Here is a 15,854-nt window from a genome sequence, read left to right on the forward strand (position 1 = left end):
AAGGTTCTCACCTTGGGGTTCCTCGCTTACGACAGCTTCCATGTTTTCTCCTTTCACGTATTCCGCGTTAAGTCCCTCTGAGAAGTAACAATAAAGACAGTGAGGTGGGAGGGTAGAAAGTAAAAATGATTTGCTTCGATGCCTTAAAAACTCTGGTAATGGCCCTATATCTGCTGTAAAAGCTCAGACGCCTTTTTGCAACCTCCTCTGCATTAACAGCAGTATAGAAACATCAGTAAACCACAAACAGTGCTGAGAAAGCGTTGCTGGATTTTAAAGTGACCACAGAGGCTCGCCTAGAAGGCACAGCTTCTGGCAGCAGCCCTTTTCTCTGCGTCTCTTGCTTCATCTTTATCAGGCGAGGCGGGACGGCTAATTACTGTGCTCAGGCACTCGGCTAGGAGAAGCGCATGGAGCGGGCCGTCTTCCGGACGGGACTGCTGTGCAGCGGGGGCTGCGTCTAAGTGTAGAGAGATGCTCTCGGTCTCATTAAAAGCTAAGTTATGCAGAGCTGCAAGAAGCAGTTTAGAGCAGGGCTGTGGTGATGAAGCAGGATCCCAGTGGGGTGTCAAATCCCAAATAAGTCCCTTATTTAAATGCAAAGAAGTTTCCAACGTTTGCAACAAGTGCAGCCCCCGCGGGCCAAGGGGCACGGCTAGGCGCTGCCAGGCAGCGTGTGGCTGCAAGGCGGCACCAAGGGGAACGGGGCGGCACCGCTCACCGTGGCCCAGCTCAGAGCTGTGTTAGGTGGAGTTAAGACCGCCTGGGGTGTGCCACGGACCTCGGTCATCCTCTAAAGCACCTCTTTGGAGAGAGGCAGAGACAGGAGCGCTGTGCTGAGCACCGTGTCCCGTTAGGGACCAGGGAAGGCAAAGGAAGGCTGAAGCAATCTGTGCTGAGGCCATGCAACATGCAATTTTTAGGCATATAAACTCTACAGGCATCTAACCGGCAGGGACCCGCTCCGCCTCACCACCAGGTTTTGATGGGGCTCACCCGTACCCGACGGGGAAGGGCAGGGGACGGTGCCAGGGCCAAGGCAAAGCAGCACCGTGGGAGCCCTCACGGGGCAGCCGCAGCCTCTACAGTGCAGGAGAAAAGAAAAGTTTCTGCAAGTGGCTAAAAAAAGCCCATGAAGCCCCTGGCAGCACAGCCGCCGCAGCCTGCGGCTGGCCAAGCCACGGAGGCAGGAGAGGAGCTGCCTGAGCAGCACGGACGGCTCCCGTCCTGCCCGGGCTCAGGGCAGGGGGATGCAGAGAGGCCGAGCGCTAGCCCAGGGCACGGCGAGCAAGAGGGAAACGTGGTGTAAGAAAAGAAAGTGGGATAAAGATTGTTAGGCAGCGTTGTACATATCCTTTAGAGGAATCAGCGAACGCTCATCAGAAGAGACTCAAAAACGAGGAATGGAGCCGCAGCCTCGCCACGGCAGAAGGATGGCTGGGCAAGGAAAGAAGCCGAGCCTGCTCGTGCTTCAAGCGAGCGGTCATTACACACCACCGCTGCCTCCCCCAAGACATGTGTTTTGCTGGGATAACACCAAATGCAATTTATGTTTTTCAATAAAAAGCCACTTTTGCAGTGGCTGACGGCTCTTAGATTTCTGTCATGCATTGCAATGCATCTAAGGCCTGACATTAGCCCAGCATGCCATGTCTGATGGCTTAAATTAATCCTCCTTTATAATTAACTTTAATTTCCTGCCGCCTTTCTGGGGCTTTGTATCTCTCAGCTTCCCCCTCATCAAAGCCTTTACTCTGTTTTTTTTAATTATTTATTCTTGCCAAAATATCATTTAAGTGGGGGGAATATACAAGGGTGTTTCATTCCATCACATTCATTTGACTTTTCCTGCTGATCTAATTTACCAAAACACTCCTGTTTGTTTCAGGCACAACTGGGAAAATAGCACGATTCCAGCAGAAATTTCCAACCCCGAACACCCTTTCCCCAGAGCAAAGGAGACTTGCAGGTTTCATTTGATTTAATTTAAAAAGAGTTTTTTCCAGCTGTTTGCGACCGCCCCATAACGGGCTGCAAGGAACCCACCACGGCCAGGCTGGTGCCGTGGGGTGAGGCTGTCGGGACGCCTCCTGCAATGCTTACACCAAGCAACTTTATGGGGCGGCTTGTGCAAAATGTGCTTTCTGGGAATAGGAAGCTCTGCTGCTTAATTTGCACTTAATTGCAGTGATTGCTGCACACCTGCAGGAGGGTGGGGTGGGTCATACCACCCACGGCTGCCATAGTTGCAGAAGCTCGCTGGGCTCCCTTCGCTGCTGCCTGGTGAGTTTTTACCTCTGGCTGAGATTCTGGGGGTTTTTTGGTTTGCTTGTTTTGGGGTGGGGTGGTTTTTTTCCCTATTTTACCCTGTTTGGTGTCAGTAGTTTGGTCTTTGGCTGTGACTATCTGTGGGTGCGTGAGAAGGGCTGTGCGCAGCCTCGGGGTGGCAGTGGGTCCCGGGGCTGTTACTGCTGGTGGGTTCCTGTCTGTGCAACGCCTGATGGGGTGGGGGGGGTCAATAACCCGTGGATGGGGCTTGGCTTTGCTCTGCCAGCTCCAGGTCACTGGATGCCTGAAACCCCGTCCTGTCTCCAGGCTGGAAAATGGCAGAGGCATTCAGGGGGCAAACAGGTGGGTGCTTGCTCTGCACCCCCGAGGCATTCGGGGGGACACTTACGCTGGATGCTGAAGCAGAACTTCTTCTGCTGGTAGGAGATGTAGCTGGAGACAGCCCCGATGAGTGCCATGGCCAGGGCGCTGGCGATGCCGGCGATTGTCCCTGTCTCTGCCACTCCACCTGTGGGGCGCAGAGAGAGCGGGGTGCTCTGTGGCAGGGGTACACGCACCACCCATCCCATCCCACCGCCGCCCCCGCCGTCCCGGTAGTACCTACCTCCACCGTAGTTGCTGTCAGTGCTGCCCCCGGCACCTGCAAGAGACACGAGCCCGTGAGCAGCCCCGTGCCCCTCGGCTCCCTGCCGCTGTGCCAGGCAGCCCCCGAGGGAGCAGCATGCGGGGAGGGGCGGCAGCGCGGCCCCAGGGGCATCCCTGGGCTGGGGGTGAGGGTATGCCCTGGACGAGGGGGGGTAGTGTCTCTGCTGCCCCACGCCTCCGCCTGCCTGCCCAGGGTGGCTTGTAGCTTCTCAGAGGGGTCTGACGCTGCTCCTCTCCCACCCGTGTGCTTGGTGGGGAGATTTGGGGGGAACCTCTGCCTGCACGACAGCTAACCTTGCCTCCATGCTGCGCTGCTCTTGGTGTAAAGAGAGAAAAACAAAATGCTGTCAGACAGTTACACGGTGTACTTGTGCCGTCACAGGGAGGGGACTGGCTCAGCTCCACAATGTCAGGGAATCTTCACTTGGCTCGACGTCTATTTTAACATCGCTTTCCCTGGAGAAACTGGGTTGGGAGGAGAAGTTGCTCCTTCTGGAAGCTGCAGTCTTTACCGAGTCACTTACATCCTGAATTTATGGAAGCAGGTCAGGATTGTATTAATGCCTCTGATGCGGTTTGTCCTTGACATAGGGATTCATTAAATGTTGATTGGGCTTGTGGTGTTCATCTCTTTACTCGACTGCTTTTAATATTTAATGCTGTAGATCCTTGCGAACATGTAGGCTTATCCGATTGTTGCTGGGTTTCCTCCTTGTTTCGACCATTGGTGGTTGCGTGGCGGAACGCAAACGAAGGCTCGTGCCCTCCCACGGCTCAGGTGTGGGCACCTGCTTTCCAGGTGCCAGGGGAGATGCGGGTCCTGTCTGCCCCGACGGCAGCTGGGGCTGCGCAGCCTCCGCGGGATCAAAAATAAGCACCTCCAACTGCTGGCACAAGGCGCGACCACCAAAACCCACGTGTTCCCCTGGCCCCGCGGCTGAGACCCCCTTTCCCCGCACACACGCCCCCTCCGAGAAGGCGAGCGCTGCTCTGCACAAGGTGGTTTCTAGGAGTTGGGCCGATACAGCGATTATCGCCCGAGCTGCAACTGCTAAAGCAAATGAACGTACATAATTCACTGCTTACCTTTCTTCTTGTCCGGGCTGTAGCCGCCGTCCACAATGCCGGCCAGGTCGTCGTCTGAAAATGCTTTAAAAATAACAGGAACAAATGGTGGTTGGCACCCGAAGGGAGACGTGGCCCCACCGGGAGGTACTGGCCACAGGCTTCACGTGTGCTCCACGGCAGTGGAGGAGCTCGCCCCTCTTAACCTGCACAAAGCCAAATTCCCCCAGCAAAACACCCGAGCCGCCTTTCTGGCAGGGCGAGTGCAACCGGAGCTGCCGAGAAAACAACGTGACTGGAAGTGAAAATAGCGCCTGGCTTGCTTGGGGTGAGAGGGATCCCCACAACTGAGTGCCTTTGGATGGGCAGGGCCTGGGAGCAGGACTTTTGGGGGATTCTTGGTGGGGGTCACCGGTGAGCATCACACCCCTGGGGTGGGACTGGCCTCCTGCAAACCCCCCCTCCTGGGGAAATGCTTCTCTGCTGGGCTGCTCTATTCATTGGAGTATTTTCTCTAAAACTCTCCGGCTATTTTGAAGAGCCATGTGGGGCTTTCTGTGCAGCAGAGCCCAGAGCAGGACTTTGCACGCCCATTTAAACCAGCAGCTCCCAGTCAGCCAGCTACTCCATCCCCAGCAAGAACAGGGACGGTCAATAAGCATTTCTGCTTCTCTCACTATTACCAGATGTTAACAAAATGTTTAACCCCGAATTATTTTAAGCTCATAAAAGAGGTAATAATTGACTTTGATTCAGGGGTATTTCTTTCAAGCTAGACTGAAAGTTTAAATACTACTGTATTTTTTTTTTTAAACCGAAATGACTGATGTATTTACAAGTTCATGAAATGTTTTGGCCGCTCGGTCTCGGCTGGCAGTGGAGGAGGGAGGAAGAAGCGGTTTTTGTGCGGGGGGTGGCCGTGCTGCCGGTGAACCCAGGGCAGCGCCACCCTGGCCGGGGTCCTGCAGGCGGGAGCCGACCCTCCTCCTTCCCCGAGCAACCCCAGTGGAAGCACTGAGCGCCAGCATGTCTCGGTACAGGTGAAAAAGTTCTCTCGGGTTGTAGTGGGAATGTTTCATTCGTGCAGGATAGGCACAGAGAAACACTGTCTGGGAACCAGCAGCTGAATGAGTGGGGATGTTGAACCCCTCGGCTCCGGTCCCAGTGGGAGCCTCGGGGTGCAGCAAGGTGTGTGATGGGAGAAGAGACCCAACGATGTGCCAGCAAAATGCTCCTTCTCTGGTGCTGTGCCTTGGGAAGGGTTACCTTTGCCTTAACAGCCTGGAAGAGACTGCCTTATTCAGCAGCTTGCTACAAAAAAAAAAAGATTTATGGGCTTAGTAATGAGTGTCAAAAGAAGAAAAACCTGACTATGCCAGAACCTGGAGAGGTCCCAGGCATCCAGGGCGCAGCAATGCTGGGGGAACGTGTGTGCTGGTTTGTGACTGGTGCCACGTTCCAGTGGTTCAACACCTCAACCTTTCCTGCAGGAGTCTGAAACCTCAACAAGCCCAGAATATCAAAGTGCAGACAAGTCACCTAGTTAATACAATCTAATAAAATATCTGACTATTAATTACACATGTGAGCATGGTATACGGCCATCTCGACATCAATAAACTAGCCGTGCAAAGTCTGTTTTCCAGCTCAAGTGCTCAAGGGAACAATCCTCGTAGACAAATGATTCATTCACCGGAGTATTTTAGAGATGGAAAAAAAATCACCCAGCGCATAGCATATGTTATGCCAGGACTTAAGCCTGCTCTAGATTTATGTCTTGGCAATGACTGCGAACCCCAACAGCACATGCCCTCGGTTAAATAGCTGTCAGGTACGGGGACGAGGGGGAACTTAACGCAATCACCACAATTTAATGGGTCAGAAGAGACCCCGGGAAAGAAACCTGCAGACAGGCAACAGGTCGTTAGGCAGAGCCCCTCTCTGCCAAGGACGGCCGAGGCCGGGCTCCTTCCCTCCCCGCGGCCCCGGAGGAAGGGGCTGTGCTGCCCGCGGAAACGTTCCCCTCCTCTGCGCGGGCAGGGCAGGTGCGGCGGCGTGCTGGCTGCGGGCAGGAGCCTCGGACGAGGCAGCGCATTTGTTTCTCCTCCCCCGGTCACTTCGCAGGGACAGTGTCTGGCAGAGGGAGCCAACCCGGGAGGGGTGGGGGAGCATCTCCCCCAGGGGACAGGGGCTGGTGGCAAGTAAGATGGAGAAGGGAAGTCAACGTACCTTCACCTGGCCTTATGTCCGGCCTCCCATCGTCTTTCCTATCGTTCTTATCGTCAAAGGCATCAGCCAAGTCTAAATCCATAGGATCCTTTGCTAAAAAGAACCAAACACCACCACGAGGGTTAGCAGTACTGGCCACAGACTGGGGAACTCTGCAATTATTTAATCAAGAAAATGCTCAGCTTTGCCAGGGGAAAGTGTTGGTGAGAGAGAGATGAAGCCCTGACGCAAGCATCTCCCGGTTTTGCTGCGCAGCGTAGTGGCAGATCTCCCAAACCCGTCCCGTTCCGTGCCCCCGAGCTGAGAAATGTCGTGTTCTTCCCACAGGAAGGGTCTCGCACCGCGGCTCGAGCGCCAGGCAGCTGGGTGAACGAGGCCAGATGGAGTGGGCCAGAGCCAGGCGGGCACTGCCACGGGCCCGGCCAGCCGCAGTGTGGGGGGACGCCCGGGAGGGGAAGGGGGTGGCCGTGCCGCGCTGGCGTGCTGGCTGGGGCAGCCTGTGACTCGATGCTTGGTGTTATTTTCCCCCGTGAACAGCCTGGCTGGTACCCCGAGCAGCCCGGCTCTGACAGAACAGCCATTGCCTTCGCTGAACGGCAGCTAAAACTGCGGCGCGGAGCCACCGGAGCTCCTCAGCCCTTCCGCCAGCTTGCGCCTTAGTTGATTCCGATCCAAAATGGATTTTTTTTTTTTAAGCCTGGGAGCACCTTTTGCCAAAACTCAGTCCAAACAGGCAGCAGAGCCCGTCAGTCCCATTGAGCCTGTGGGACGCTGGAGCCCGGAGCGGCTGTGTGGTGCTGTGCAGTGCGGTGCTGTGCCACCCCACGCTGTGTCGGGGACGACAGCAAGCCCACAGCCTTAAAACAGGCAGAGGAAGGCAAAATGGCTCAGGAGCCGCTGTGACTGCCAGGGCAGTGCAGGGTAATGCTGAGAAACCCGGTCGGATGTGTGGTTTTCCACTTTATTTTTTTTCAGAGGTGCCTCGTGAACAAACAGAGGCTGGAAATACCAGGGCAAGGGGCAGTGCCGCCGTCACGGCACGTCCCAAAGCCTCTGCCTGCACCAGAGCAGAAACTGGAGCTGGGGCAAAGCCATGTGGGCTGGGGAGTTCATCCTCACCTGGGTTTTGCTTGGGGGGGGCTCTCGTGGTTTTTGGACGCTTGGTTGTGGTGGTACGGATGACATCCCAAAAGCTGTTGTCTGAAGGGAGGGGGAAAAAAAGAGACTTAAATGACATTACCCTCTAAAATGTGCATTTGGACAAGTGCTGAGAGGGGAACACACCCCCCACCCCCCGACCCCCCAGCAGGGAGCCTGGGGCTGCACCGGGGCTGCTCGGTGCTCTGGGGATGCTCACGCCCTCAGGGTGGGTGGTGGGCACCTTCATGGGGATCCCCTGCACCGGGGCACATGTCAGTGGGGCTTGTATTTGAGAAGGGGGCAAGCAGGGCCACCAGGAAAATCCCTCCCCAAACACGCTGCCGGAGGGACGCACGCCACTGCCTGCTCACAGGAGCTCTGCCACCCCGAGGGCAGCCCCACGTCCCCCCTGCCACCCAGGAGCAGGACCAGGCACCGCCAAAACAATACTTAAGGATGTTCAGCAATGGATCTCCCACCTAACAGCAGGAAATGGCTCCGTTCTGGTTATAACCTTTTACAAATGCTGCTCGGCGAAGCCCCCCAGTACGGCTCAGGCAGGGGTGCGTGGGCAGCAAGGGAAGGAGGATGGCTCAACGCTGGTGCCAGCCCCCCTGGCACGGCAGCAAGAGCCTGGAGCATCTCCTTTGCCAGCTCCGCTACGACAGCAGTAGGAGATGGTCACCAAAACTTGCCAGAGCTCATCTGTCAACGCCCGATCTCAGCCTTCTGGCTACTTCGGGGAGCATTTTCCCCCGTCCAGAGCCCCAAAGGGTGCAGGGCAGCTCCGCAGCACCTGGCTTCCCCGGCCTGGGGAAGGGCTTTGGAGTCGGCATCGCCGGTTTGGCGGTACTCTACAGGGGGGTGCCATAGTAATCAGCCAAATCAAAGCGGCCATCATTTGCGGGGATGGTGCAAGGCTTTCGGCACACATCCCCCGCACAGCAGCTCTGTGGGTGCTGTGCAAGCAATGCTGCACCATTGCCAGGGGTCACCAGTGCCCGCGTCAGCGTGGAGCTGAAAAGGGCGTCAGCTGCTCTGCTGCTCGATCGCAACCATACTGCAGAACCTTCACATCAGCCTGGCCATTGTTTAACTCTCCCCGTCCGAGCTGTGGCTGCTGCCTACCTCCAGCCCGAGCAACCCCAAAATAATGTGCCTTGGGGGGAGACCTGCTGGTGTCCTGCAGTATCTCCCGAGAGGTGGAGGCTATAGGTGAGACGGTGCTGTGGGGATCAGGCTGGTGGCTGGGACCTGCTCTGCTGCCTGCATGGCCACCAACGAGTGACCCTGGGCTGAGTGGAGCACGGACGGGAGATGGGGCCAGGGCACAAGGAACCCACCACGGGAGCCCCTCGGTGCCATCACTCATCCAAAGAACACTCCCTGGCGAAGAAGAAACTCTCCAAGACGAAGCCTTGGCCTCGGCATGCTTCCATTTCCCGGGGAGAGTTTATTGGATCAAACTGCCTCTGGTTTGGGCTGCGATCCAAATGACAAAGCCCTGAGCGTGCTTCTGGCACTTGGCTTTTCTTGTCCCTAGCAAAGACCATGGCCACCAAGGAGCTGGACAGTCAGATTTGCTTTAATCTGTGCCAAGACCCTCATGCAGGGGTGAGCGGGTTCACTTCCGAGCGCTTCCCTGCTGCAGTTTATTTCAGGCTGCTCTGGGGCGGTTGAGCAATCCTCGGCTCTTGTGACTGCGCTATATTTAAGTAGGTGCGTTTGGCCAGAACGGAGCCAGAGGAGCTGCCGCCGATGAAACTCGGGTGAATTTAAGGGAGCTTCCTCAACCGGGGCAGATGCTGTGGAGCCGGCCAGCCAGGGCGTCCGACGGGCACAAACAGCCGGAGAGACATGTTTCCCTGGATGGGGAAATGTAACCAGGCTGGGGCGGAGGTCAGGGATATCTTGGAGAAAAAAAAAAGGAAGGAAAATATCCTCTGGGCTCCCCCTGGAAGGAAAGCTAGCAGGTGCCACGCAGCCAGAAACAAAAGCCCTTGCGTAGTTGAGTGGTGATTTGTGTCTTTTCCATTAGGATACTGCAAAGTGTGCGAAATTCAGCCTTGGCCGTAAATGCTCCACTGCCGCCTGCCTTCAGCATGGACAGAAATATCAATATTGCATTTACTTTGGTCGCACAGAAGGAGTGCACACATGCACGCCAGCACAAGCTTTCTTACGGACAAGCGACGGTGTCCCACAGTCTCTGCTAAGGCAGCAGCACCCACACAGCCCACAGGGGGCTTGCACGGTTCAAACCCCCCATGGGAAGGAAATCCAGTGCCGTGCTTAAATGATACGCATGCAAGAAGGTCTCACCTGTCCCACCTGCCGGCTTTCTGGGTCCCTTGGGAGTGGCTGTGACAAAACAGACAGGGAGGAAAACGTTAGTCATGGTATCGCCGAAAATGTTAGACGCGGGCATGTCACTTCTGGTTTGAGAATAAATAGCAAAGATGTCACCACGAGCTTTCCAGCTGACCATCGCTGGTCTGCATCTGTAAGCTCGGAGCCCAGCAGCACGAAACCCCCACGCGCACAGCGCGTGGGCTCCGGGAGCAGCACTGCCTATGCGCGAGGGCGGGCGGCTGCAGCCCCGTGCAGGATCGGACCCAGAGCTCTGCAGGGCACAGCTGCCTCCGTGCAGGCCAGCATCCCGCCAGGCGGAAAGCAGAGAGCAGTAATAACCTGCCCCGAATTACGAGTCCTGCAGACAGCAGCAAACAGAGCAAGGACAGACACTGTACAGAACAGCGTGGAACGCAGGAGTAAGCTGCCAATGTTTTGTTGTCCCCTGCCCGGTCGGTTAGTTAATGACAGACAATTTCCAGTGCTGCGTTACGTACGGGAGGTTCCCTGTCAGCCGGAGGAACTTGGGTGACACCCCAATGCTCGGATCCCAGCTTCCTTGGCTGCTCCTGGGCTAAAACAAGCTACAGTCAGCCTTCGGGGGGGGTTGATTATTTATTTTCTTCGCCCCCTGTAAACCACTATCTATTAATAGTGGCTAGCATTACCAAGTATATGAATAAATTATGAGTAAGAGTTGTGGCTGCTCTATTCCCATTAATTTCCATTTGCGCCTCTGAATACTGAAGTGTTTCTGCTGAGCTTCATTCCCAGCGTGCTGGTACTGTCTGATGTGACCCGACTCCAGACCCTTCCTTTGCTTTTACTCCGGGGCTGATGCGATGAAGACTGGAGCGGGTGGGATGCAGCAGCCGGGGAGGCTGCAGGGACAGCTGGCACTCCAGCCTGGGGAAACGCTGCTTTCCCTCTGCGCGAAGGGGCCATTAGGCATTTCTAACCCTCGTTCTGTATTAAAGGGCTTGCAAAATCCTAGATGAGAACCCTCAGACCCGTGACCTGATACCCCACGGTCTATCCCATCCTCCTCCTGCTGAGCCCGGCAAGCCGCGGCAGAGACGCACGGAGCATCTCTTCATTCCACGCAACCTCCAACGTAACGCAGCGCACATATCTGTGCGTTGTTAAAGTAAGAGCTTTCAAACCCAGTGACAGCTTTCACTTAAATACTCGTAGGTGTATTTTGTGTGATCCCAGGCGCTGGCAGTGCTCGCAGAGCGCTCCCCGCTGCTGCCCGGCCGGGCGCTGGGTTTGGGGACAGTCACCGCAAACCGCACCAGGAGGGACGGGCAGCGAGGGGTCCTGAGCGCTGGCGTTTGCATCCCCCCCGCGCCACCTCGGTGGCCTGGCAGCGAAGGGGAGCTGGTGACATCTGCGGGTGCAGACCTGGCTTGGGCTCAGTCCCACCGGTTGGCGAGCTCGGACCCTGCATCTCCCCGGGCAGACGATGAGGTAGCCCGTATCCTCCCCACCACCCTTCCACCGGCATCAGATCCCAAAGAACAAATTGCATCTATTAACATCTGTTTGTTTTCTCCTCTTTAAAAGAATAAATAAATGTGACTTACGTCGTTTGGTGCTGAGGTCATACAGAGCATCTTCTAGGCTGAAGTCACCTGGGTCGTCCCCATGACCTGGAGACAAAGAATCAGCACTGGTTGTACTCGCTCTGCACAAAGTAAACCACCTTTAAATACAGCGCGGCTAGACTCGTTTGCTCAAATTGCTTTAGTTTTTAGAGGGCTTTCTGCGTTTTTTTCTGAACCTGACCCATCATTGGTGATGAGGAAGACATCAGCCTTCTCCGAATGCTGTGACTGTTAAATTGCAGAGCAGTCATCTCTGGATTTTCCATTTGTCTGCCCTAATGGATGCGGTATAAAAACACATGCTACGCTTAAATTTGTCAAGGAGAGCCTACCAATTCATCTCTCGAGCTGCCACTCATCTGTGGCTGCACTCACGATTATACGTTTGCTAAACACCATGAAAACATTGGGACAGCACAGACAAATTTGGTGAAAAACAAAAAAAGCCCTATGCCCCTCTGCTTCGCAAGTGCCTTCCAACATCAAAGGCTCCATATGAAAACGCTGCTGCTGGCTGCCAAGCACAACTTAGTGTTTCAGAGACCGCCTGCATCATTCTGCCTTGGTAACGCAATCCAGGACCGAACCCCCATCCCAGGGATACACCTGACAGGCACAGGCAGATTTTTTTCTTAGACATGCCTCACCACAACTCCAGCCACCCTGTAATATCCCGGGGATAACTCGGCGCTACTCCGTGTTCTCCTGCGATAGGGCCAGCTAATCCTTCCTTTCTCTGCCTTTTTTTTGCATCGCGTTAATTACTGTTGACTTACCCTAGTTCTGAACGTATTTGTCTTGATAAATTCATGCTTTTACATCTCAGAGCATGCTGAGTAATTAATATCCTTTGGGTTTGCTAAGTACTGCAGCACTGCAAGAGAACATTAAAATGGCTTTCCTCTTATTCCTACTGCTAAATGGATTTAGCTATTGCCACCTGAGCTCCAGCGTGCTTCATGAATAAATTTAAAGCTTTACTGACAAGGACAATAACAACGGGAAGGCACCAGTCCATCAGAAAGCAGGTATCAGCATTTCGGTGAAAAACTTCTATGGAGAGTGGTCACAAAGTACTGCAACACCTCCAGCTCTGGTTTCACTTACTCATCCATCACATCTCGTTTCATTTGCCGTCTATTTAAATGTACACTCAGCAAACCTGAGGGTGATTTAAATGCAGGGGCTATGGCTGGAAAGTTGCTACGGGCTTCTCTCCTCTGGCAAAGCGCTCAGTGTTAAGCTGCGCTGGGGGAGTGTGTAAGTAATAGATGTCCCAGCCCACGGCTGTGTTTTATTCAGCTGAAGGATGCCAACGCTTCCCGTGTGAGCCCGGAGGAACGGCTGGCAGCGGGCGATGCCCCGTTGCAGGTGGAGCCCAGTTACCACCGTGGGAAATCTGCGGAGCGCAGCGTGCGGACGAGCCCCTAGCTCAGCGTAGCAGGGCTGTGCTCGGCCCCCTCAGCCTCCCCGCACGCCCCTCTACTCTCTTGCCAAAATATTTGCCTCTTGGGCCTTATTGCTGGTGAAATATCGGCACTTGAGACAGGTGATGCTCTCCTGCTCCGACAGCCCGGATGAAGTCCCAGGGTTATCAAATGGTCTGTCAGCGCAAAGGAGCAAAGAAAGGAACAGGTAAGACCATCCACAGCACTGCGAACACACCGGCCCAGCTCTGGCGCTCGCACGGAGCGGTGCCGAACCACCAGCACATCTCTGCTGAGACTTCACGAGCTCATTACTGTGGTGGCTGACTCTCTCAGTGCTACTCCGGCAATTTCATGCAGGCTCCCTTTCCCAGCACAGCTTTTTCCCCAGCCTTTACTGGGCTTTAACCAGTGGGGCTCCGTCATTCTTGTCTTTCTATTTTAAACTGTGTTTGAAAAAAGGTGGAAGGGGAAAACCACGGCGCGTCTGTGGCGGGATGAGAAGTGGTACGAACGCAACCGAGGAAATGCGCCGTCACTGCGTCTCTTTTCGGTTCCCCCTGCCTCCGCAGCGGGCAGGGCGAGCTGGCAGGAGGGATGCGGTGGCAGCACCAAGACTCACATTGGTATGCCAGGAGCTGTCCCTTCCCTCTCTCTCCATTTCCCCCGCTCTCTGTGATTAAGCAAACGGCAAGGGCACCGATTTGCCGCACGCTGAGTCCTGCCCTTAGCGCATCCTCCCCCTGCTTCACCTTCGACGTAGGAGACCACGTACAACGTGAGGGGGAGCGGGTGGCCCCGGGGTGCGTGCAGCTCACCCGCTCTTCTCCTGAAGGGCTACGGGGGTCGTGGGGCTGCACAGAGACACCCCCCCCGCAGGGTGATGGGCCCTGCAGTGCCTCGAAAAACAGGCTCCCCCCTGCCTGGCTTTGGGGGGCCCACTGGACCCACCAGCTGAGCAGCACTTACTCCCCCCTGGGTTTGCTGCCGGCTCCCCTCAGCACCTCTCCCCGCAGGACGAGAGGAGGGAGCCACTTCCAAAATCACTCTCCAAAGAGCCAGCTGGCACACCAGCAGGTCTGGGGCAGGGAAAGGTGCTCAGGGCTTTCCATCCTCGTGGCGCTGATGTAAAACAGCAACCGCTAACGTGTCCTGGGCAGCAGCTGCATCCTGGGGGAATCCCCCCCGCCGGGGAGAGACATGCACGCAGCCCGCGTGAAGGTTAGGAAAAGCGTCGACGCACTGAATCACCCGGTACAACCCTGCCTAGGAGCCGCGATGCCTTGGCACAGCCTGTTTCCCAGGGCTTTCCCACCGCCAGCTACGGCAAACCGAGATCCTTTTCCAGGGCAATTTAAACCCAGGAATCCCCTAGGTGTTGGCAAGGATTAATAATAGATTGCCAATTAATTGCAGCTGACAACATCTTTATTTCATGCAAAGGGTGTTACAGAGACGTAGCACACCTTTTATGGGGCAACGACCGAGCGCTGCCGTCAAAGGCACGCAAACTTGCCTGCTCGCTCCGACAGGTAAGAGCTGAACGCTCTCCTCTTTATTCTTTTATTCAGTGGTAAGAAACCCAGCATCTCATAGCCGGACGCTTAAAACCCAACCAGCACTCAGTAAGCATGTTTACCTTGCAAACGCAGTTTTTCGGGAGGCAGCGCTGCTGCTCCCTGCGCTGCCTCGTGCAAATCCCTTTGCTCCCGAGGCCCTGGTCCTGCTCTGCGATCACTGGAGGAGTGGGTATCCTGGGCTCCCACAGCCCATCCTCTGATGGGAACCCACGCACAGCGCAGGGTGTCTTTATATTAAGGGTTTATACTCTCCGGGAGAAGCTGGGGCACGTTCCTACGCACTAGAGCTCACAAGCAGCCCGCTGCTGAGTTGCAGAGGTGCTGGTCTGTAACGCGCGCTCAGCAGTTGAGGTCCTGCGCGCCCTGACATCTCGCCTCCCCTGCAGGACGTACCCACGCTGCCCGCAACCTGGCACAGGACTCTCAAACCCCTGATACGCAAAATCATCCTCCGCTGGTTGCTCGGTGTTGGGGAGCAGCACAGGATCTTCACCAGGGTTGATGACTAGATTAGTTTGGGTTTTTTTTTTTTCCCCACCCTTGCGCTGGGTTCTTGGAAGAACGCTTATCTCTGGCTGCTGGGAGCAAACGTCCATCCTCAGGGGCAGCCGGGAGGTGCTTAGAGCCCTGCGCGCTGGCTGGGCCAAGGGCACTGGAGCATCTGCAGGGCTGCAGGTGTATGGCAGGGGGCAAACGGGCAAACAAGACATGTTTTCCATATATTTCTTTAATATGACGATCAAAAGAAACCAAGCCGGGACATCTCGTGGTACCTCATAGGAATCCCCCAATGCCAGAGCAGGGAGGTGGGGGGACTCCAAGGCTGCAGCCGCGGCGTGTGGAGGCTGTAAAACAGAGGTGAGAGTTATGGCCGAGCCGGTGCCGCAGGCTCCCGCGCCTCTTGCCGTGTCCCCTCGCCTTGCCGGGGGTATTTTTAATCAGAGTTAGCTGCTCTTTGAAGGTAGAAGGGGTTTGCGCCTTAATGTATTCTTTCCTCATTATTTTCTGTAGCAGGCAGCTCAAACGCACAATTGTACTCGTCAGCTTTTTATTTTTTACAATTATATATATATACTAATTAAGCCCCACTGTTTGACAAAGCTTGAATTACAGTATCATAATTCACAGCCAGTATATTGCTGGGCTGTCTGCAGCACTCGGAGTGAGGTGTATTCCATTTTTAGCGCCAGCCCACGGATCTCTTTGTGCAATATATATGTGTTTAGCTTCCCTGGGAATTGAGAGCCCACGACGGTACGAGATTGACAGCCCGGGAGATTACGAGAGAATGCAAAGCAGGTACAAGGGCAGCGGAAAGTAATTCAAACTGCCTGACTTTTATGCATCTATACCTTAGGAGCGACGTGGCGGGCAGCGTGTGGGAGAGCAGGAGGAAAGCGCGTGCCGAGGTAACCGAAAGCACCAGGGTCTCCCCAGTGACCAATTTCATCTTTTTGGCTCTGCATTACGGCGTCGGCACACACGGGCGGTTCCCTGTGCAGGGCACCCACAGCTGTGCT

General features: G+C 55.3%; 1 protein-coding gene across 1 annotated transcript in view; it reads right to left on the bottom strand.

Moving 5' to 3' along the window:
- The window catches only part of CD99L2 (CD99 molecule like 2), a 31,953-nt gene that overhangs the window by 3,142 nt on the left and 12,957 nt on the right, over positions 1 to 15,854 (bottom strand). The window contains exons 2-9 of the mRNA XM_054839710.1: positions 11,307 to 11,372; positions 9,691 to 9,729; positions 7,348 to 7,428; positions 6,229 to 6,321; positions 4,021 to 4,083; positions 2,894 to 2,929; positions 2,678 to 2,797; positions 12 to 77 (exon numbers count right to left, since the gene is read on the bottom strand). Of these exons, the coding sequence (XP_054695685.1) occupies positions 12 to 77; positions 2,678 to 2,797; positions 2,894 to 2,929; positions 4,021 to 4,083; positions 6,229 to 6,321; positions 7,348 to 7,428; positions 9,691 to 9,729; positions 11,307 to 11,372 (564 nt within the window). The remainder of the gene's footprint in view (positions 1 to 11; positions 78 to 2,677; positions 2,798 to 2,893; positions 2,930 to 4,020; positions 4,084 to 6,228; positions 6,322 to 7,347; positions 7,429 to 9,690; positions 9,730 to 11,306; positions 11,373 to 15,854) is intronic.

Source organism: Grus americana, chromosome 12 (genome assembly GCF_028858705.1).
Source record: "Grus americana isolate bGruAme1 chromosome 12, bGruAme1.mat, whole genome shotgun sequence".
Classification (NCBI taxonomy): domain Eukaryota; kingdom Metazoa; phylum Chordata; class Aves; order Gruiformes; family Gruidae; genus Grus; species Grus americana.